This window comes from Vicugna pacos, chromosome 13, assembly GCF_048564905.1.
Source record: "Vicugna pacos chromosome 13, VicPac4, whole genome shotgun sequence".
Lineage (NCBI taxonomy): Eukaryota > Metazoa > Chordata > Mammalia > Artiodactyla > Camelidae > Vicugna > Vicugna pacos.
The window spans coordinates 50,004,322-50,026,319 of NC_132999.1; the positions used below are offsets into that span (position 1 = coordinate 50,004,322).

Genomic DNA, 21,998 nt, shown 5'->3' on the forward strand with positions numbered 1-21,998 from the left:
TTTCTGTGATGTTCACAGCTATTGCCTGTAATCCAGTGATTCATTAAAGACTGCAAAGGAGGGATGTTTGAATTATATCATTGCTTCTTCACGTATCATCTGGCCTCCTATTCTCTTACAATAATTCAAGTGAATTAAGTATGTACGTTCCACTAGTTTTTAGGCTGAGTTTTTCTGCGCAAATAAGGATAACTACCCTCCTCACACATACCCTTGTCTCCGGTTGCACTCAGCTGCCTACTGGCCTCGTACCCTAATGGGGACTATTCCTTTGCCCTTATTCCTACTATTTGGATACCTCTGGTCCCAACTCCTTTACTTGTTTAATAGTATCCTACTCAGCTTAGTTGTACTTTAGTAGTCTTTTTTTTCACTGCACTCGGAGGCACTTTGTTCCTCCCTCTAACATGGCATTTATCAAGTCGTGGAGTAATGACTGGTTATGGGTCTACCTCCACCACCAGGCAGAAGCCTTACCGTATTTATCGCTGTAGCCACACTATCTGGTTGGCTGTGATAGACTAGAGGCCACTGAGGGGGAGGGGACGTTTCTGGCGGAATGAGTGACGCCAACTTGCTGTGTTAACAGACAAGTTACTTTACATTTCTGGTCCGCAGTGTCCCCATTCATAAAAAGAAAGATTTGACAGAATCACGTGAACTGAGAGGAGGGTGCGGTGAAAGGTTGCTTAAAAAAATACCAATGTCTGGGTCCAGAAACTGATCAAATCACACGCTCTGGACGTAAGGCCTAAGCATGTGTAGTCTTAAAAGTTCTCGAAGTGACTCCAATGTGCTCCCAGGTTGAGAACCCTGGGGCAGAACTTTCATCTTGCTCTGCGGGTCTGTCACACGCGCTGGTGCAGCTTCCTCGTCCCTTCCTTCACAAACGCCCACAGGCCTGGCCAGCTGACAGGTCTCAGGTGACCCCCAGGGCTACTCACCCGCTTCAGGTGCAGCTCCCGGAATTCGCGCAGCCTCTGTTCGAGCTTCTGGGCGGCCAGCTCCTCGGCCCCCACAGAGGGCTGCTGCTCCTCGGCGCCGCCCACTGGCCCCTGCTGCGAGGGGCAGGCTGGAAGCAGGGCCTATTTGGCTGCTCCCTGGAAGGCCCAGGCGGATTCCCCGTGAGTCCCGACAGGCCAGGCTAGACCCTCACAGCCGACCCCGACCCCACAGTGTCTGCGTCCCTCTCCTTTCCTCCCTCGCATCGCCTCTAAGTCTGACCGCAAACGCCTCTATCTCCCCAACCGCTGGGCAAGGCCAGCCACCCACCTTCTCTGCCTTAGCTTCCGCCGCCATCACCCGCCAGCGCTTTCCCCCCAGACTTCAGGCGACAACAAGTAACTTACCTTTTCCGACTTTCTGGCTCACTTCCGGCCGCCAGGAGCCACAGGTTTCAGGACAAAACCTCGCCCCTTTCTGCTTCCCCAGGAGCTGAGGAACCACTCCCCGCCCCTCGAACCCCTGGGCTGTATTTAATTGGTCAGGCTTGTACGCAGGCGCATTGAGTGGAGACACCTGGGCGGTAGTGGCGAAACCGGAGAGGCTGCGGTCTGTGTGTCTGAGTTCGGTATTGGGACCGGAATGCAGAGTGAGAAGAGGGATAAAAGGGAGGAACCACCACCAAATGTGTGAGAAAGTAACCCAAAGCACAGGTTGTGCCCATCAAGTGACCAAAACCTTGTAATTCAGATCTCTGATTATACAATCCAAAGTAGGGCCACGGTCACCATCACATCAACCTGTTTTAATCTTTGCACAGCAGTTTATTGCCTCCCCACTAAGTACAACGTAAGCTTTAAGAGAACAGGATCTATTTCTATCTTGTTCACAACTCATTTCCTGCGCCTCCAAACGTGCCTGGTACAAAGATGCATTAATTTCATACTGAGGAAGGAAGGAACAAGTTGACTTGCAGTATTTGGGATCTCTTCCTCATGCATCTCCATGATGCAGAGAGGTTTCTTGGATTAACAAGTTGACTTGCAGTATTTGGGATCTCTTCCTCATGCATCTCCATGATGCAGAGAGGTTTCTTGGATTAACTTGAGGCTTTGACTTTCTTCTCAAAATTCTGCATAGAATCCTACTCTTCATATATTTGTCCATTCATTCAATAATGAACAGTATAACCACTCTCAGTTATTTAACTCTCCTATTATCGGGTTCATTATCTATGAAAAATAAATAATAAGGCAATACCCATGTCACAGAGTAGTTTGAGGACAAACTAGATAATATATGTAAAGTATCTGTGACTAGTGCCTGGCCCATGGCAAATGACCAATTTTCCAGTTGGGATTAGATGTGTCTTCCTGCCTGAGTTTTCTTAAATGTCTTTCTTCCGGAAAGACCTAACCTTCACCACACAAAGGGTCAGTTTCTCCTCTTATAGCTCTTCATACTTCCTTCTTTACGGTGCTTACACAAATGTAATTAAATCAATGCAGAATTGCTTATCTAGTGCAGTTAATTTAAATGAGACAAGTTTCTTAACTATGAAAGCAGCAAATCTAGCAGTCATAGGCTTTTATTTTGTCAGTATTATGGATGATCTGACAAAGCAGTCTTACAAACACTTATATTCTTTAGAAATATAGAAATGTCAATTATTTTCAGAAAGATCACTTATCAGAATTACAGGGTTTGAAAATACTGTATCAGTCAGAGTTCTACATACTCAAACCAAGTAATTGAGATTTTAATAAAGGGATTGTTTACAAAGTTTTAGATTGGATTAAGAGAAACCAACAAGAGAATAAAGCATTCCAGGGCTAGCAACAAGGGAGAGCCATTGGTACTCCTAATCCTAAAGAAGCAAAGGAAGAACAGGATAGGTCTTCAGTCAGAGCTGTGACTAAGAAATGCAGCCAACCCATAATCTAGCCAGGGAATAAATTATCCTGACTTCATTTCTTCTGGACTTCTGATCTTCTGTAGGTGCCACTCACTGGCAGGACCCAATGAGTAGAAGTAGTAAGAAAGAAAGCTTATTGATACAGTCATACAAGCCAGTTCTCATGGGAAAAGAGCAGAGCAGAGACTGGTGGAGAGTAGTTCTAAAGAGGGCAAACAAAATATCTAGCACAATTGTTTTCATGGAACATGGCAAGAATTTAATTTTTTTGAAGTCTTATAAGTGCTCTTTGTTCAAGTTATATTTACATAGATTTATTAATGAAGAACAGAACAAGCTGTGTGGCCAACTGAACCTTCCAGGATGGTAGAAGATCTTCCAAATTATGTGCTATGCTTACAGTGTGATATTGACACTCCTCCCATGGAGAGGTAGGGTCTATGTCCCTAATCCTTGAATCTGTGACTTGAAGGAAATGACATTATGTAACTTCTGAGGCTAGATCATAAAGGGTGAACAGATTCTACCCGGTTCTTAAAGAATTTTTGTTCTTAGACTCCAACTACCATTCTTTGAGGAAGCCCAGGCCAAATGGAGAAGCCACATGCAGATGTTCTGGCAGACAACCAACATCAGCCACCAGACATTTGAGTGAGGAAGCCTCCGAAATGCTTCCAGCCCCAGCCCCTAATCTGACTACAACCGCATAGGAGACCCCCAAGTGAGAACCACCTAGCTGAGCCCAGTCTAGAACTGAGAGATAATAAAATAGTAGTTGTTGTATCAATGTATCAAGCTTTGAGGTGACTTGTCCTGCTGTCATAGATAAATTATACAGTTCCATAGAGTTTTGAAGAGTCACATAAATCTCCATGTTGCACAGGAAAACAAGATAGACATCCCTGGGAATGTTCTTAATACATTATCTTACAAAATCAGATTCGTTGAGCAGTTTTTTTTTTTTACCACACAGAATATTATCTCTCCCTTCTATGCTGCTTTCTCTTTATCTCTTTTAGAGATTCCTTTAGTTAGTCATGAGGATTTGCACTTTTTAAGGCCAGGTATTGGGAATTTTCTTAATTTGCATTGTAAGCAAATTGGCAATATACAGTTCAATTTTACTTATAGGAATGTAGAAAAGAATGACAGGATTTGTAAAACCATAAAAGAAGCAGCTTACAAGCATTTCCCTTCCCCAATGTCCATTTGCTTTCCTAGACAAGTCTAAGATCTGTGAGGCAACTCCCCCCTGACCACTTCTGTATGCCAATTGGCTCCACCACAGAATCTGGTACCTAGTAGCTTGCTGTTCAATAAATGTTAAAAAGCTGAATGGAAAAAAATTATCGGTGCTACCTCAGAATATCTGTGAGCTCAGCAAACAGAGCCCCATGAATCTACTTAACTCCCCTTTTCCTTCCATTTCTTCCCTCGTAGCTTTACACTGGGGACTCAATTACACCAAAGATATGAGATCACTTCCTCAAGACATACTTTAAAATCTTCCTCAATATAAGGGAATTTAATGGATTCTGAAGTCTTTTACAGTTTTGAGATTTTTGGGGGGTGGGTGCACTAAAACAAAGACCTGGGCTTTATTTAGGCACAGATACATACTTCCAGCAAGGAAGGGGTTTAAAATCACCGCTTTCTGGGGCAACTGGTTCCTGTGTACTTCTGATAGGAAGATGGGAAGTGGGGTGGGGGACTGTGTCACAGCATTAAGGCACAAGAAGCTCACCATGAGGAGGAGCTAGGCAGGAAGAAGAGAGGGGAAAGGAGGTTTGGAGGAAGAAGAAGAGGAAAGAGAAGGGTCCTTGAGGATGGTCAAGGAGGAGAAGGAGGAGGCAACTTAGGAGGAAGCCAGCCTCAGATTATGTACCAGGTTGATCATGCCAGGTATCCCTAGGCCTGGGTTAGTTCAGCAGGGCCTGCTCCAGAGGGAGAAGTTGCACCAGGAGGAGGGGTCAGAGGGAGGATCCTGGGGCCTGGCACACATGCAGAAGTGGCGACCCAGGTTGGGTCCTGGCTTCCTCACAGTTCATATTACACGCAGCTGTTTTGAGATTTTTGCTGTAACAAATGCCCTTGTATACCAGTGCGTTTATACCAGTACTTTTATTTCTGATAGATTCTAAAAGTTGGTCTACTTAAAGGGTTCATATAATTCTAATTTTGATAGATACTGTTGATTGACTTTTCTTAAAGGTAGCAATTCCCATTCCTATCAGCAATGCTTAGAAGTGCAGGTTTCTGAAATCTCCTCTATTATTTGATTTTATTGGTCTTTTTATTTTTTGCCAATTTGAGAGAGATAAAGCCACATAGAGTTATTTTAATTTTCATGTCCTGACAGTCGATGATTATTATTTCCCCCTCTTCTGTGAGATAGGAATCTAATATTGTTTTGTCCAGATTGCAGCCAATTATGCAAACACCATTTATTCTATTTTATTCTAAAAAGCATCACTTTCCCAATGAATCCACTTGTGAACTTTCTCTTCTCTTCCATTTATGTGTCATTTTCTGTGCAAGTGTTTTATTAAGTTTTAATTCCAAGTAAGACAAGTCCCTTCTCATTTTTTTCCCCCAAAATACTCTTGACTCTTTTTATAGGAACTTTTAATATTAACTTTTAATTTTGGAATTGGAAATACATTAATATGGTTCAAAATATTATATGTCTCTACAATAACCCACCCCCAGATTATTGCTTACTTAAGCTTCTTGCAGAACAAAAAAATACTCTTAGTAACCCTAACCCTACCCATTGTTCCCTAAAGGTAGCATACTATAACTACGTACACAGTTCTGCTCCTTGCATTTTTCACTTAGTATATTTTGCAGATCTTCCCAAATTAGTATACATAGAGATCCCCCATTTTCATAGCTTCAGAGTGTTCACTGAATACCATAATGTATTTAACCAGTCTTCTATTGACAAGACATTTGAGTTGTTTCCAATTTTTGGCTTTTACAAAAAGACAAAAAAAAACACAACTGAAATGAACCACCTTGTACAGAAGTTATTTTATACCTGCACAACTGTACCTGTACGATAAATTCCCAGATTGCTGGGTCAAAGAGTAAATGTGTTCGGAATTTTTACAGATACTGCCAAATTGCCCTCCCTAAAGGTGTATCAGTTTTCAGTCCTACTATTAATGTATGAATTCATATTTCTTCACAGGCTCACCAATAGTGTGTTGGCAAACTTTTAGATTTTTTTCAAAGTATTCTCCAGGTCCAAAAAACAAAAACAATAACCCACAGAGATTCTGATGGGACTAACATTACATTTATACTCCTTTGAGACACTATTTGTGACATGCCATTTTTATATTGTCTTCCAACCAGAAAATCCTTCATCATTTATTCAAATTTAATTTTTTGTGCTTAAAATTATTTCGTACTTTTCTTAATGTTACCATTTAAATCTTACACCTAGGTATCTTTTCATTTTGGGGATTACATTTTCATTTCCACATCTAACTAACGGTTTTAGTGAAGAAAAAAGTTATTTTCATATATTCTTCTTTTATCCAGTACCTTACTGCATTAATAATACAGCTGAACTATTAACAACTTCAGCACGGTTACTAATTCTGGCTCAGTTTCCCTGCTGGATACGGAAGAATGAACAAGATGGGACGGGCCCTGCTCCCCTGCAGTTTACAACGTTGTTGGAGGAAAGAGCAGATTAACAGAGTAGAAAAACCTTGCACTATTCAAGAGAATGAAAATGGTGCCGTATGACATTATTAAGAGCCTACGCGAGACAACGTAGTCGGGGAGACCTTTCTCGGAGAAGGTGATGACACTAAGGCTAAGGACTGAAAGGAAAGCACTTTCCGCTCAAAGGTGCAACGCACAGTGGAGATGACTCGCCATTAGGGTCCTGGTTCTACGATTCCTACCAGCCTACCCGCTCCCGAGAGCTTCCAGGTCCTTCTCTCTCCGCCCCGCCCTTGCCTCTGCGGCTGCGCAAGGCTCTGCCCAATCGAAATCGATTCAGTGCTAAACGGGGCAGGGATTGGTCCCAAGTTCCTAAGACTGCCAGGAAGGGGCGGAGCTTAGAATAGGTCATCAGCTTATATCGACGGGGCGGTACAAAGGTCGGAGGAAGTGCTCTGTGTTGTTGCCGGAAGCAGGAAAGGAAAGGCTGTGATGGCGGCTGCGGCTCTAGCTGAGGAGGTAAGTGTCTCCGGTTCTACCCAGAGGTTTGTGTAGGGGAGGGCTCTGGAGGATGGCAAGGGTGAGAGGTGAAGGAGATGCTTGGGTGCCGGGCCAGAAAGGCGCAGACAGTGTGGGGTCGGTGTGGGCAGTGAGGGCCCAGCCCAGACTGTGAGACCCGCGGGGAATCCGCCTGGGCCTTCCGGGGAGCAGCCAAACCGGCCCCACCTCCAGCCTGTCCTCCTCGCATTAGGTGCCGGTGGACGGCGCGGAGGAACTGCAGCCCGCTGTGGAGGCCGAGGAGCTGGCCGCCCAGAAGCGCGAACAGAGGCTGCGCAAATTCCGGGAGCTGCACCTGAAGCGGGTGAGTAGCCCCAGAGGCCGGCTGAGACCTGTCAGCTGGCCAGGCCCGAACGCATTTGTAGAGGGACGAGGAAGCTGCACCAGCGCGTGTGACAGAGCCGCAGAGCAAGATGAAAGTTCTGTCCCTGGGTTCTCAACCTGGCAGCACATTGTAGTCACTTTTGGAAGTAGACGTGCTCTTTCCAGCCCTCCTCCCACACGCATGTGTTTTAACTTAGCTGGGCTAAGTTTGGGGTTCTCTGTTACTGCTAACGGTCTCCCTGCTGTGTGATTCTCCTAAACTCTTTATTTTACCTAGGGAAATATATAGAGCTCAAGACTGGAAGAAACCTGTCCCATGTTAAAAAAAAAAAAAAAAGCTGGTTGCCTTTTCATTCAAACACAGCAAATCTGGGAAGGTCTGTAGGGTCAGTGGTTCAGCTAGTTGGTGGGGAACCAGATGATTAAGATAAGGCCTCTTCTTAAGTAAAGGAGACAGCTTTTAGCCAGAAATTATATTGTGATAAATGCTATGCTTGAATTAGGAACAAAGTGCCTTGGGAGTGCAGAGGAGGAGAGATTGGTACAGTTTGGGGGGCTCCAGGGATTGCCTCATAAAAGAGGTGACACTTAAACTGTTTGAAAGATGAATAAGATGTTATCAGGCAAATAAAGAAGTTGGAGGAGGAAATATCCAAGCAGAAGGGACAAATGCAAAGAAAGAGAATTCATATCAGAGATAAAAGTCCAGCAAGCAACTGGCTACAGTTGGAGCTGTGAAATGAAAAGGCAGCTCTTGACTGTTTCAACTCAGAGTGGCCTGACAGCTTGGCTATGGTTTCACAAAATCACCAACATCATTCTGACTATCAGAGTGTGACAAAAACAGGACTATTCAAACCACAGAAATGACCACACAGAACCCTCTTCTGTTAACACCAGTGACAAGTGCAAGCACTAGTCTTCACTCCATTAATCCTGCCTCCTTCATAAAAACTGAAGATACCCAATCATAGAATGCCCTGGCTTTCTGATAGTGCCTGATCTGGAGCACAACCACACTTCCTTGAATCTTTCCCTGCAGTCACCTGCAACAAACTCAAGTCATATTTGTATCAGATATTAACCCTTCCTAATACCTTGTCACTGAAATGCCTACAGTTCCCTATGGTTTACTGTTTCTTTCAGTGCAACATACACAAGTTTGTTTGCATATATTTTTGGTGTCTTCAGTTGGAGGGTGTTGCCAGAGCCAAGAGTTGTTGAAAGGAGTCTCTCTCTCTACCCAGAAAAATTTAATAAACAATTAAGCACAGTTAAATATTTACTTGGAAGGACTGTGTAAAGAACATGGGGTTGAATATGTTGGAGACATGTCTTCCTGGACTAACTGCCACCAACCTGTGACCAAAGAAACATCTAATTTACATTGTTCTTAAGAGACATACTCATTTTGTTTTATGCAGTTAAATTTATTTTAAAACAGACTCTAATGGAATTCTGTTTTTTCTAATGGAATTAGTAATTCTAATGGAAAATCCCTTTCATTTGCCACAATGTAAAGTATTAAAATCTGAAGAGGAGGGGGTACTTGGGAAAGGTTAGGGACATTAAGATAGGTATGAAAGCCCCCAGCCCCAAATTGAGGCTTCTTCCTTGAATTAGGATTAAAAGAGGATTGAAAGTAGAATATCTTTCTCATAATCTAATGTAATATTATTTCATTCTATCTAAAGTCTACCTAAGTGCCGCCGTAGTATGCCTTTTCCACTTTTGTGAGATCTTGTTCCATCCAACCTTAAGGGACTTGCTCACAGAGACCACAGAGCTAAACAGAGACAGAACTGACCTTAACCCCTAGGTATCTGGAACAGCAAACCAGTGCAGCCCAACACATTTCTTGACTGTTTACAAATACAGACCTAATTAGGCCGTTCCCGTTCTTAAAATCCTTTGATGGTTCTCTTACTTTTAGGGTTAAATGAAGTCCCTCTGTTAGTGTGTCTTACCTGACTTTCCTCAAAGAAGGAAAGATTTGTTTGGATTTGTTTTTGTGTTTCAGCAGACAACCTTATTGTGTTTATGATTTTAGAATGAAGCTCGTAAATTAAATCACCAGGAAGTTGTTGAAGAAGATAAAAGACTTAAGTTACCTGCTAATTGGGAAGCCAAAAAAGCTCGTTTGGAATGGGAACTACAGGAAGAAGAAAAGAAAAAGGTTAGGAACTAGTCTGCTATCTTCCTGTTTTATTCAGTCATTCTGTTGTGTTGAGAGAGTAGAAAATGCTTTTTACCAGCTGCAACACTTTGGGCAAGTAATTTAATCTCTCTATGCCTATATTTTCTCATCTGTAAAATGGGGACTATAATATAATCATTTGAGTTAATTATGAATTAAATAAGTCAGTGCATATAAAACATTTTAAAAAAGGTCTGACACCTGATAAATGTTGAGTATTATTTTTTTAGATCAATGCACTCTCTTACTATGTACCATAGCAGATTACCAAGTTTCCTTCAACTATTAATAATTCTAAAATATTGCTTGATATCTTTTTTAAAAGTTTATTTTTATTTTATTTATCTTCATTTTGGAGAGGGTAGAGGTAATTAGGTCTATTTATGTATTATTTTTAGTGGAGGTACCAGAGATTGAACCCAGGACCTCGTGCATGCTAAGCATACACTCTACCACTGAGCTATACCTTTCCCCCTATTGCTTGATATCTTTATTCAGTCTTCATTTAAAATAGATCAAATAATTGCTTGTCTTAAAGGCAGGCCCTAGCTTTTTTTCCTTTCTTTTTAGGAATGTGCAGCAAGGGGGGAAGACTATGAGAAAGTAAAGTTGCTGGAGATCAGTGCAGAAGATGCAGAAAGATGGGAGAGGAAAAAGAGGAAGAAAAACCCGGATCTGGGATTTTCAGGTAAAACTGACCTTTACTTTATTGAATGGTCCTGTTAGATAAACATTGCCTTGAATGTTTCTGGTTTTAAGAAAAGACATGCCCCATAATGGAATATTCTCTTAAGAAGCTTACTCCCAAGAAAAATACAAAAATGTCTCACAGAGCAGAAGTGAAAATGGCTGTACTTGAGTCCACTGGATCCTTTCTGTGTGGTAAAATTAAAGCCTGTATAATGAGCATCCTCAGGATAGAGGCTATGCTTAGATTAGTGTCTTGTGCATGTATTACTACTACAAATTTGATTTTTCTCTGAGTAGCGTGACCAAATAAGGAACTACGTCATTTCTGATTCTCATTTTATTTTTAGATTATGCTGCTGCCCAGCTTCGCCAGTATCATCGGCTGACCAGGCAGATCAAACCTGACATGGAAACGTACGAGAGACTGAGAGAAAAACAGTAAGTTGACAGGATTAATGCAAGTCCTTTCCCCTCCTGAAGTGATACTGAGGTACTTGTGTGTGTGTGTACACGTATGTACATAAATCCAAACATACTTCAGTGCTTAGGTACTTGGGTTATCAACAGCTGTCTAAGGATGGTTTTTGGTCTTGACGATACTATTTATTGCTCATCCACAGCTGTTAAGCTGACTCCTGGTTATCTCTCTAGGGGCATTCTAAGACGGGGTGTTGAGGATTTAATGCCCAGATTATCACAGTCAGTCAGATATTTTAGGAGACAAAATGCTTTAGTGCTAGGATGGGAGAACTTCTGCAGAAAAGGACCAGATAGTGAACGTTTTAGGCTTTGTGGGCTGTATGGTTTGTCACAACTACTCCATTCTGCCCTTGTGATGTGAAGGCAGCCGTAGAGGAGACGTAGATGGGTGGGCTGTGTCCTGGTAAAACTGTTCACAAAAACAGATGCTATAGTTTGCTGGCCTGCTTTAGTGGAAGGAGAAATAAGCTGAGCCTAGAAGCAAGTCCTTTAGCAAAGCTCTACTCCTTGGCTCTTACATCTGTAAAACGGAGGTGTTGGAGTAGGTGATTTCTTCTGTCCCTTCAAATTCTGTATTTTCTGTCTTTAAAGTAAGGTAGGATCCTGCAGTAAAGATATGTAGGTATTGTATTTCTCATCATGAATGGTAGTTTAGTTTGAAATTTGAAAACGTGGAGCACTTGCAGTGTTCCTCTAAGTCCACATTGCCGTCTTTTCAGTGGAGAAGAGTTTTTCCCAACGTCCAACAGTCTTCTTCATGGAACACATGTGCCTTCCACAGAGGAAATTGATAGGATGGTCGTAGATCTGGAAAAACAGTGAGTACTCTGTGCAGCAGCCTGAAATTCTAAATGTTTAATGACAAAATGGACATAATGTGCTTAGAATGAATTGAGAAAACAGATACCATATTTGCTCATTTCTGACCTAGCATCTAGGGTGGTTTTGGGAACAGACAACTAGGATGGGTTGAGAACATATGATTTGGATGAAGATGCAAGATATTGATGGAATTGAGTTGTCAAATAATTGAAAATTAAAAAGTTATTCTTTAAGATATTATTCTTATTTTTACTTTAACTACCATTCCACTCTTTGAAGAAACACAAATGTTGTAGTAAATTTACCTTTGTTATATTTGTGTTTCTTAATACTGGTAGGGGTGTTTCTTTCTTTTTGGGGGGTTGGAGGGGTTGGTAATTAGGTTTATTTATTTATTTTTTTAATGGAGGTACTGGGAATTGAACCCAGGACCTCATGCATGCTAAGCATGTGCTCTACCACTGAGCTATATACCCTCCCCCTGGTAGGGGTGTTTCTTGATACTGATTAGGCAGAGCAAAATGAATTTATATTACAGGAGAGAATATACTTAAGTATCAAGAATAGTATTTAGTACATACTGTATACTCTGTTCATATGAGCTGTGGTTATTATTAATATAATTACTATTGTAATTTTAAGTGATACTTCATATGTCCAGTTCCTAACAGTGCTTCTTTTAGAAGCATTTTGAAGATGAATTTGTGTTTACTGAATTTCATGGTTCATACCCAGGGTTGTGCTGTTAATTGACAGTTTCAGCTTGATCTTGATGAAAACTGGGCTTCTCTCCTACACCTCTAACCCCGCCACAAAGTGCTGGTTTAAGTGTTAATTCTATTCTTAACCATTTGGCTGTGTTTTATTAAGATTCAAAAAGAAGGCAATTTTGTATTTTGTAAATTACTTCCCTCTCTCAGAATTGAAAAACGAGACAAATATAGCCGGAGACGTCCCTATAATGATGATGCAGATATCGACTACATCAATGAAAGAAATGCCAAATTCAACAAGAAGGCTGAAAGATTCTATGGGAAATACACAGCTGAAATTAAACAGAATTTGGAAAGAGGAACAGCTGTCTAATCCTTTCAGGAACCGCTTTTATAAGCTTGAGAATGGAATGAAAATTTCTGCTAGCCAATATAAGTTCTCTTCAGAGTTATACCAGTAAACCAGAACTTGGTCTCTGCCTTCCCATTCAGCATTTAAAAATAAATGTTTTTTCTTAAGCGTATACTTCCATGTATATTTCCACATTTTTGTGCTTGGATATCAGATGTATTTCTTGTACTTGTTTTGTAAAAATCTGCTTTGTATAAATTCTAATTATATTATTTTTCTATGTATTTTTAAATGTGTATGACTGTTTAATCTTTGAAGCATTTTGGGTTTAAGAATGCTTGCAGCATGTGTAAATGCAGTCATTGTTACTTTGAGTGCTGTTATGAATTTGATAAAATCTAGAGCTGGACTCAGGAACCATTTGGAGTTTAGACTCCAAAGCTAAGGACAGTGAGGAGAAAGGTGGTAGTGGCTACTAGCGGGTTGGCAGGCCCTCCCCATGGCTGTTTAGGGCTAAGTTCAGGAAATAGTACAACTGCCCTCCCATGAATACTGTGTAACAGTTCCCTTTTTAAAAAGTAAATGTCCTATGGAATGGAGTCCCCACTGGACAGTGTATCATTTAAAACAAATATTTGTATTTATACATTCATATATACACAGACGTACACGTACATGCTTCCATTCCACAAACATTAAAAGTTTTTCTATTATAGGAAATTCCAAACATATTCAAAAGAGGACAGAATAATTCAAGTCCCATATACCGAATACCCATCTTCAGTTATCTCAACTTATGCCAATTGTTTCATCTTTATTCCTACCCACTTTCCCCTCTAACTCATGTTATTTTGAAGCAAGTACTAAATGTATAATTTCATCTATAAATACTTCAGTATATATCTGAAAGATAAAAGTTTGTTAAAAAAAAGACCACAACACTGCTGTCACAACAATAGCTTTATTTTAATAAAAGTCAAGAGTGAATGGTATATTTTTTCTGTGTGCTGATAAAAATGCTAAGTACCCAATTAGGACATTCCAAATTAAGAAAAATCTGAAACTCGAGAAAATTTCACAAATATTTCAGCCTTAGTGTTTAATGAATGTTTAATACCACTGGTGATTATTCCCATTTTAAATTTAAGTAGTACTTTATATTTCTGCTTATTTTGTTTCTTCCAGCATTTTTATGTGCGGTTAATCAGCTCTGGTCACAGGGTCTTGATGCTGCCTCTGAAAATACATTGAATATATTTCTTTTCCCATTTCCATTACCCACAGTTCAAGTCTTTAATCCTGAGTATTAACGATAGCCTTAAAAAAGTCAAAACATTGTCTAATAGATTCTGGCAATGTATTTAAAAGAATAATTCACTATGAGCCAGCAAGATTTATTTTAAGAATGCAGGAGTAGCTTGGAGAGCTGATAGTTGCATGTCTAGTGTCAATTTTCATTATAACCAACCAGAACCCTCATCTTTTGGGGTGAATTTGTGGTAAAACTTCCGGCTAAACATTTACTTCTCCAGACTGAGTTATTGTTACAAGTAGTCAAATGTTACAGTTCTGGCCAATAAGACAATTTATTCTGAGAAATCTTTTGCTTTCCTGATGAGGGAGTTACTGCTCCTTGCTTTCCCCTTCCTTCTTCCTGCTTGGATCACATACGTGAGGCCTGGTGTTGTAGCAGCCATCTCGTGCCGTGAAGTAAGAAGCATGAGGACAACAGTCAATGTGTTGAGGATGGGGGAACAGTGCTTTGGTCCCTGTTGGCATTGCTGAGCAGCTGCATCAACCCTAGATGCCTAACTCTCATCTTTTTGTTACTCACCTATGAATACATTTATGACCAATGCATGGTTCAATTTCAGGACAAATGTTATATATACAAAAACTGGAATATATTTAGACACAAATTTAATGAGAAGGTATAGGACCTATGTGAAGAAAACAAATCTAATTGAAGGAGTAAATGGGAGACTTCTACTTTCAGCCAAGATGGAGTGACAGGGAATGGATTTACCTTGCTGCTGAAACAACTGAAAAAGAAGAAGGGGAGCAATAATTTTCAAGATACTAGGAATCAAGCAAGAAAGGCTAGTGGTCCACGAAAGAGGAAACAAAGCTAGCCCTATGATCACCCCAGCTGACTGCCTTTAGAGAACTTCCAGTCTGTGGCACATGGCACGAGGACCTGGGTGGAGCCCAGTCACGCCCTTAGTTGAGGGGAGAGAGTTTAAAGTCTGGGGAGACCACAGTGGCAAGAGCTCACGGTACAGACTGCTGGAGAGGAGGGAGCACACACAACTCTGGAAGCCTGCAGAGGGTCTCTGCAAGTATAAGGCAGAGTACGTGTGTGAGGCTGAGGGGAGACCCACCTGAAAGGTTTAGAGGGAATAGCACCTGACACTCATGCGTGGCCAGAAAGAGTGGTTTTCCACCAGGTGAAATGGGAAACTTCATAATTCCTGGGGTAGGATACTGAGGTTTTTGCCTCAGTCGTGGAGAATAATTAGCCCTAGACTAAACACTGCTTGGATCTTGCCTAATAATCTTGAACGTTAAGACCTGAAAGAATCAAATGGCTTGCAAATAATTTAAATACATTCTAGAACAAAGATCGAGAATCATTTTTATAGAAAACACAGAAATATTTAATATCCAACAACATCAAATTCACAATGCCCAGTAGCTGCTCAGAGGAATGGGAGACTAGGGCTCATAATGAGAAGAAAAATCAATCAAAACTCACCAAGAACCGACACATTTGAATCAAGAGACAAGACAGTAGAAAAGAAATCAAAACAGTTACTATAATTATACTCCATGTGATCAAGAAGTTAAGAAGAGACATGAAGATATTTAAAAGACCTATATCGAACTTCTCAACATGAGAACTAAATGTCTGAGAGAAATGAGCTTCACCGAAGATTAGACATCATGGAAGAAAGTAGTGAACTTGAAGTCATAGCAACAGAAACCCTCCAAAATGCAACATAGAAAGTAAAAAGAATTAAAAAGTGAACAGGGCATCAGTGAGCTGTGGGACTCTGTATATGTAATTTGGAGTTTCCAAGAGATGGGAGGGCAGACACTGCTGCCCATGGCAGGCTCTGGATCTGAAGTCTTCTTTCTCTTTGTTCAAATATGAGAGGTGTTGTGAAAGCATGTAAGTACCAAGCTGAGTCTTTTTTGTTGACATAGTCACAAGGTTGAGGAAGAACTGGAAAGGGCCTTCCTGACTCAGGTGTTCCAGTCTGTGGAACACAAAGCCCTTTGGGAAATGCTGTATCAGCAGAATGGAGGTGACTTATATGTCCTTCCTAACCCACCCATGACTGATGAAATTGAGTGTCCAAAAAAGGAAATGAGGCCTATTTGAGGGGATGAAGAGAATGTGGCTGGAGTCAGAGGCAATGTTATCAACTCCCGTTTGACCCCAACCTGACTGCTGCTGAGTCCCCATTAGCCATTGCTTATTCAAAGAGAGAAGGGTCAGGGGTCCCATTTACCCCTGCTCTGCAGCAGTCCTGGCCGGGCACGCTCCTCTCACAGTGCTCTTCCCTGCCCCACCTCTGTCCTTGCCCGTCAGGGCCAGGCTGCCTCCCCATGGGCCCTTTTCCCCAGTGAGGTCACCTTCCTCATTGGCTCATTTATTTCAAAGTCCTTCTCAGGGAATTCGGGACTTAATTCTTACTTGACTCAACTGTGTTCTTGTACTTGGGAGGCCCAGGTGAACAGATTTTGGCCAGGTGGTGGAGCTGACCGTAACAAAATGATCTCTAATAGTTATAAATAATTGTAGAACAGCATGATGTTCCAGAATGGCTCTGGAATGAGTTTGCCCCCTTTGGATTCCTTTTTTTAAAAATTGAAGTATAGTCACTTTATAATGTTGCATCAATTTCTGGTGTACAGCATAATGTTTTAGTCATACATGTACATGCATATATTCCTTTTCATATCTTTTTCATTATAGGTTACTAAAAGATACTGAATATAGTTCCCTGTGCTATACAGTAGAAACTTGTTTATGTATTTTATATATAGTAGTTAGTATCTGCAAATCTTGAACTTCCAATTTATCCCTTCCCACCTCCTTTCCCCTCTGGTAACCATAAGTTTGTTTTCTATGTCTTTGAGACTGTTTCTGTTTTGTAAATATGTTCATTTGTATCTTTTTTTTTTAGATTCCACATATGAGTGATAACATATGGTATTTTTCTTGTTCTTTCTGGGTTATTTCACTTAGAATGACAATCTCCAGGTCCATCCCTGTTGCTGCAAATGGCATTATTTTATTCTTTTTTATGGCTGAGTAGTATTCCATTGTATATTTGTGTGTGTGTGTATATATATACACACACATACACACATACATATATATGTACACACACACACATACACACCACAGCTTCTTTATTCAGTCATCTTTTGATGGACATTTAGGTTGTTTCCATGCCTGGCTACCTGGCTATTGTAAATAGTGCTGCTGTGAACATTGGGGTACATGTATCTTTTTGAATTAGAGTTCCCTGTAGATACATGCCCAGGAGTGGAATTGCTGGATCATTTGGTAAGTCTATTTTTAGTTTTTTAAGGAATCTCCATATTGGCCATTCTGACTGGTGTGAGCATTGGATTCCTCTTCAAGCCTTAGTGAAAAGCGGGAGATAATAGCAATAACCCCCCAGGATGGTTGTTGGTATTAAGTGGATAATCCATGCAAAGCACTTAATGCAGTGGGGCTGGTGTGGAGTAAATGCCCTTGCATGTTGGCAGTTCCTGGGATCACCATCATGTTCTCCAACAGGACTCTTGAACTCTCTCCCTTCTCAGGGCAAGAGGTCCTGTACAACAGCTATGAAAAGCATTGACTCAGTGCCAAATGGTCTGGGTTCAAATCTCAGTTCTTCTATTTACCAGATCTCAGGTGAGTCACCTGTATGGCTCACTAGGGCTGGCACAACAGAATACCCCAGACTGAATGACTTAAACAACTGAAGTTTATTTGTTCACCGTTCTGGAAGCTGGAAGTCTAAGCTCAAGGTGCCATTGGGGTTGGTTTCTGGTGAGGGCTCTGTCCTTGGCTTGCAGATGGCCACCTTCTCCCTGTCCTAACATGGCCCTTTCTCTGTGCATGTGTATTCCTGGTATCTCCTCCTCTTTTTACAAGGACACCAATCCTGTTGGATTAGGGCCCCACCCTTATGGCCTCATTTAGCCTGGCGTCATCCTGAGGGGCCCCATCTCCAAATCTAGTCAATTTTGGGGTTAGGGCTTCAGCATATGAATTTGGCATGGGCACAGTTCAGTCCATAACATCAGTCACCTACTTTGTGCTTCAGTTTCCCCAGCTCTAAAAAAATGTTCATCATGCCTACCTCTGAGGGTTGTTTGGAGGATTGAATGAATGTAATGCTCTTAGTCCAGAGTCTGATTTCTAGCAGGCACTGTATGACTTTAGTAATAACAGGATAAATAAGTATCATCCTCGTGGACATTTCCTATACTTTCCCCACCTCCAAATCAAGAACATGCTAAATGAATGTTCAGAAATCTCCAAGGGAGGTAGGATTTCCATGTGACTTGCTCCCTGTCCTGGGAAGTCTTGGCTGTTTTGGGATGGGGGGGACCAGTAGAGACTTCCTCTTTCTGCCAATCTGAAGTTTTGAAGAGACAGAAAGCCCAGGAGTTTTGAAGTCCCCTTTCCCCAGACCCCTTCCCCTTCAGCACTGAGCGGTGCTCTGCGGCACTGGCCTCGCTTCTCCAGTAAGCTCTTCCCAGAAGCTCACCGCTTATGCAGGGCTGACTTGGCGCTTTTCCTGGGCTGCTTCTCCAGTGCAGAGCAGTTAGACTCGAAGTCCAGTTTCTGATAAATGACAACTACTTGCAGAACCCAGGGATCTGAGGACCAGAGGGCCCATCTGGCTTTTTGCTACAGTAGAACCAGTACTTATGGTCCTATCATTAAAAAATAATAATACCAACATCTCTTATCTATAAAAATGTTCACGTTTTGGATGAATAGTTTAGCTTTGGATCCAGTCTTTTCCCTGTGGATGAGTTTGCCGGATTTTTGTTTGGAAACCTGCAGGCTGTTGGGAGCTTGACAGGCTTGAGGGACCACAAGAAACTGGGAGATACCGACAACATCTCACTTGGCTGAAACCTTTATGTGTACGTGCATGTGGTGTGTGTGTGTGTGTGTGTGTGTGTGTGTGTGTGAGAGTGTGATATGTGTTGAGAGAAGCAGGTGTGTGTTTCTTTGGCAGGAAATGGCCCCTTGGGGAAAGATGCAGAAAATACCAAAACAGTCCCAGAAATATATTCTACAGTGTATGGGGTCTAACATAGGTTATTGTTCACCACACATGTGAAAGGAAAACATCTAAAATATACCACAAATTTTACAAAATCCTGCTTTGACATTTCTCATTCTTACTAATATAATAGAAGCTTCCAAATAAGGACAAGTCTAGCCCTTGCCTGTTGGTGTGCACAAGGACAGAGCCTGAAAGCAGATAGGGTGTGAGGAAGGAAAGCAGGGACCATGAAACAGCAATTTGAATCACAGCAACTCTTTTGCGCCCCCTTGTGGGATTTTTGGAGCATAGCTTCAATATCAGTCTTTTTTTTTTTTTTAAACGCAGGAAGCAAGCATTCTGCTTTTTCCTAATTATTTTTATTTTTAGAGTGAAAGTAGATTTATTCAGGGAGATATACACTCAATAGACAGAGTGTGGGCTGTCTCAGAAGGCAAGAGAGGCAGCGGGCTTTTTCCCAGTTATAACATTAATCCATAGTCCTTCCAGAAAATGACTTCTTCCCATTGGGAGATGGGGAGGAAAGTATGGAATTTGATTGGTTTATGAAATCCTTAAGTATGGGAACCACAGAACTAACTTAAACCCCCTTTAAAAAAACTGAGGTATAACTTACATAAAGTGCACAATCTTATTTAAGATGAATTTTTACGTTATTTATAAACCTGTGCAACCACCAACCAGGTCAAGCCAGAGGGATCCCTTGTGACCTCTTGCTGTCAAACCATCCCCCAGAGGTAACCATTATTTTGATGTCTATCACCTCAGCTTAGTTTGCCAGCTTTTGCGCTTCCCACACATGGAATGATGCAGTGTTGAGTCTGCAGGGCCTGACTTTCTTCGCCCAACATCGTGTCTGGAGTGAGATTTTTCCAAGTTATGTGTAAGGTTGGTTTGAACTTTAAATCCCTTTCCAACTTTGAGATCGTCTAATTCTATAAGGAGGGAGGAGATAAGGGAAGAATACAGTATGAGAGAGATCTTTGAGGTAGTTTTAGAGTTGATGGTTTCTCTTTAGGAGAACGAGGAGGACTTGGAAAGGAGAAGACATCAGTGACCTGTCTTCCCATTGCATGTAGCCCGTAGGGGGCAGATAACTGGACTCTTTAATTGACAACTCTTCAGCTCCAGAGGAGTTGTGCTCCTTAACTGCACTCCAGAAGCCTCAACTCCATCTGGATCTGATTTAGATGACAAAGTCCTGGACTTTTAAGCTGGTGCTGTAATGGGATGAGACTTGGTGGTTTTGCAGTGAGGGACGAGCATATTTTGCATGTGGGAAGGAGGTGAATTTTTGTTGGCCAGAGGATGCACTGTGACAGGTTGTAGTTTCTAAAGATGGCCACAACCATACCTACCCCATTCCACATGCTCTTCTTACAGTGTGATGGCCCTTCATCAAGAGGTGGTGGATTAGTTTCCTAGGGTTGCTGTGATAAACTATAGTCGTCCCTTAGCATCCATCGGGGACTGGTTCTAGGGCCCTCCATGGCATTGAAATCTTCAGGTGCTCTGGTAAGCCCTCCATATCGGTGGGTTCCACATCCCAGGATACAGAGGGCTGAGGGTACCACAAACTGGGTGGTTTTAACAACAGACCTTTATTGTCTCACGGTTCTGGAGGATGGATGTCTGAGATCAAGGGGTTGGCAGTGTTGGTTCCTTCTGAGGTCTGTGAAGGAGAATCTGTTCCATGCCTTGTCTCTAGCTTTGAGTGGATTTTCTGGCAATCTTTGGCATTTCCGGGCATGTAGAAGCATCACTCTGATTTCTGCCTTCATCTTCACATGGTGTTCTCTTGGTTTGGGCTGTCTTCAGATTTCCCCAATTTTATAAAGATACCACTCATATTAAATTAGGGCCTGACTTAATGACCTCATTTTAACTTGATTAACTCTGTAAAGAGTATTTCCAAATAAGGTCACAGTCTGAGGTATGAGGACTAGGAGTTCAGCATATGAATGGTGTTGGGATACATGTACTAGAGAAACAGAACCAATACACAGACATGCACAAGTTTTAGTATATGTATATATGTGCAATCTCTATATAAATCTATCTCTTTATATAAATAGATTTATTATGAGAAACTGGTTCACATGATTTTGGAGGCTGAGAAGTCCCATGATCTGCTGTCTGCAAACTGGAGACCCAAGAGAGCCAGTGGTGTACTTCAGTCTGAGTCTGAAGGCCTGGGAACCAGGGGTATAAGTCCTAGTCCAAGGGCAGGAGGAGACTGATGTCCCAGCTTAACAGGCAGGTAGGAAGAGGATGACTCCTCCCTTCCTCTCCTTTTTGTTCTATTCATGTCCTCAGTAGACTGCGTGATACCTGCCCACATTGGGGAGGGCCATCTGCTTTACTGAGCCCACTGATTCAATGCTAATCTCATCTAGAAATACCCTCCAGACACACCCAGAAATGATGTTCAGCCTGGGCACCCGGTGGCCCAGTCACGTTGACACATAAAATTAACCATCACAGTGCACACTGCAGTCCATAACCGGGAGGGTCTGCATTTCCTCTCCTTGAACTTGGGTGGACTTTTGTGAATGTGATGGAAATGCTGAGTGGCTTTTGGGACTCGGCCATAAAGGTAATACAGCTTCTACCTGGTTCTCTCTCAGGATGCTTGGTCTTGGAATCTGGCCACTATGTTGAGAAGAACATGCCTAGGCCATGTGAAGGTCTCAATCAACAGCCAGCATCCACTGTCAGTCATTTGAGTGATATTTGATAATTCAGCCTCCAGCCTTCAAGTCATCCTGCTGAAGCACCAGATGTGGTGTAGCAGAGTCAAGACATCCCATCTGTGTCTTATCCACAGAAACTATGAGAGATAATTGTGGTTGTTGTTTTAAGCCACTAAGTTTTGGGATGATTTGTTACACAGCATAGCTAACTATCATAAGCTATACACTTCATAGGGTTCTTGCAAAGTTTAAATGAACCAACAGTTGGAATAAACCTAGTATAAGACTTGGCATATAGCAACTTA

At 41.7% G+C, this 21,998-nt stretch overlaps 1 protein-coding gene across 1 annotated transcript; it reads left to right on the forward strand.

Annotated features, from left to right (window-relative positions):
* Window positions 1–6,925: 6,925 nt before the first annotated feature.
* On the forward strand, window positions 6,926–12,955 carry SYF2 (SYF2 pre-mRNA splicing factor). The gene is made up of 7 exons (XM_006197071.4): window positions 6,926–7,054; window positions 7,287–7,397; window positions 9,468–9,593; window positions 10,185–10,302; window positions 10,652–10,742; window positions 11,504–11,602; window positions 12,527–12,955. The coding sequence occupies exons 1-7, from the start codon at window positions 7,028–7,030 to the stop codon at window positions 12,690–12,692; spliced, it is 738 nt and encodes a 245-aa protein (XP_006197133.1). The 5' UTR covers window positions 6,926–7,027; the 3' UTR covers window positions 12,693–12,955.
* The last annotated feature ends 9,043 nt before the right edge of the window (window positions 12,956–21,998 follow it).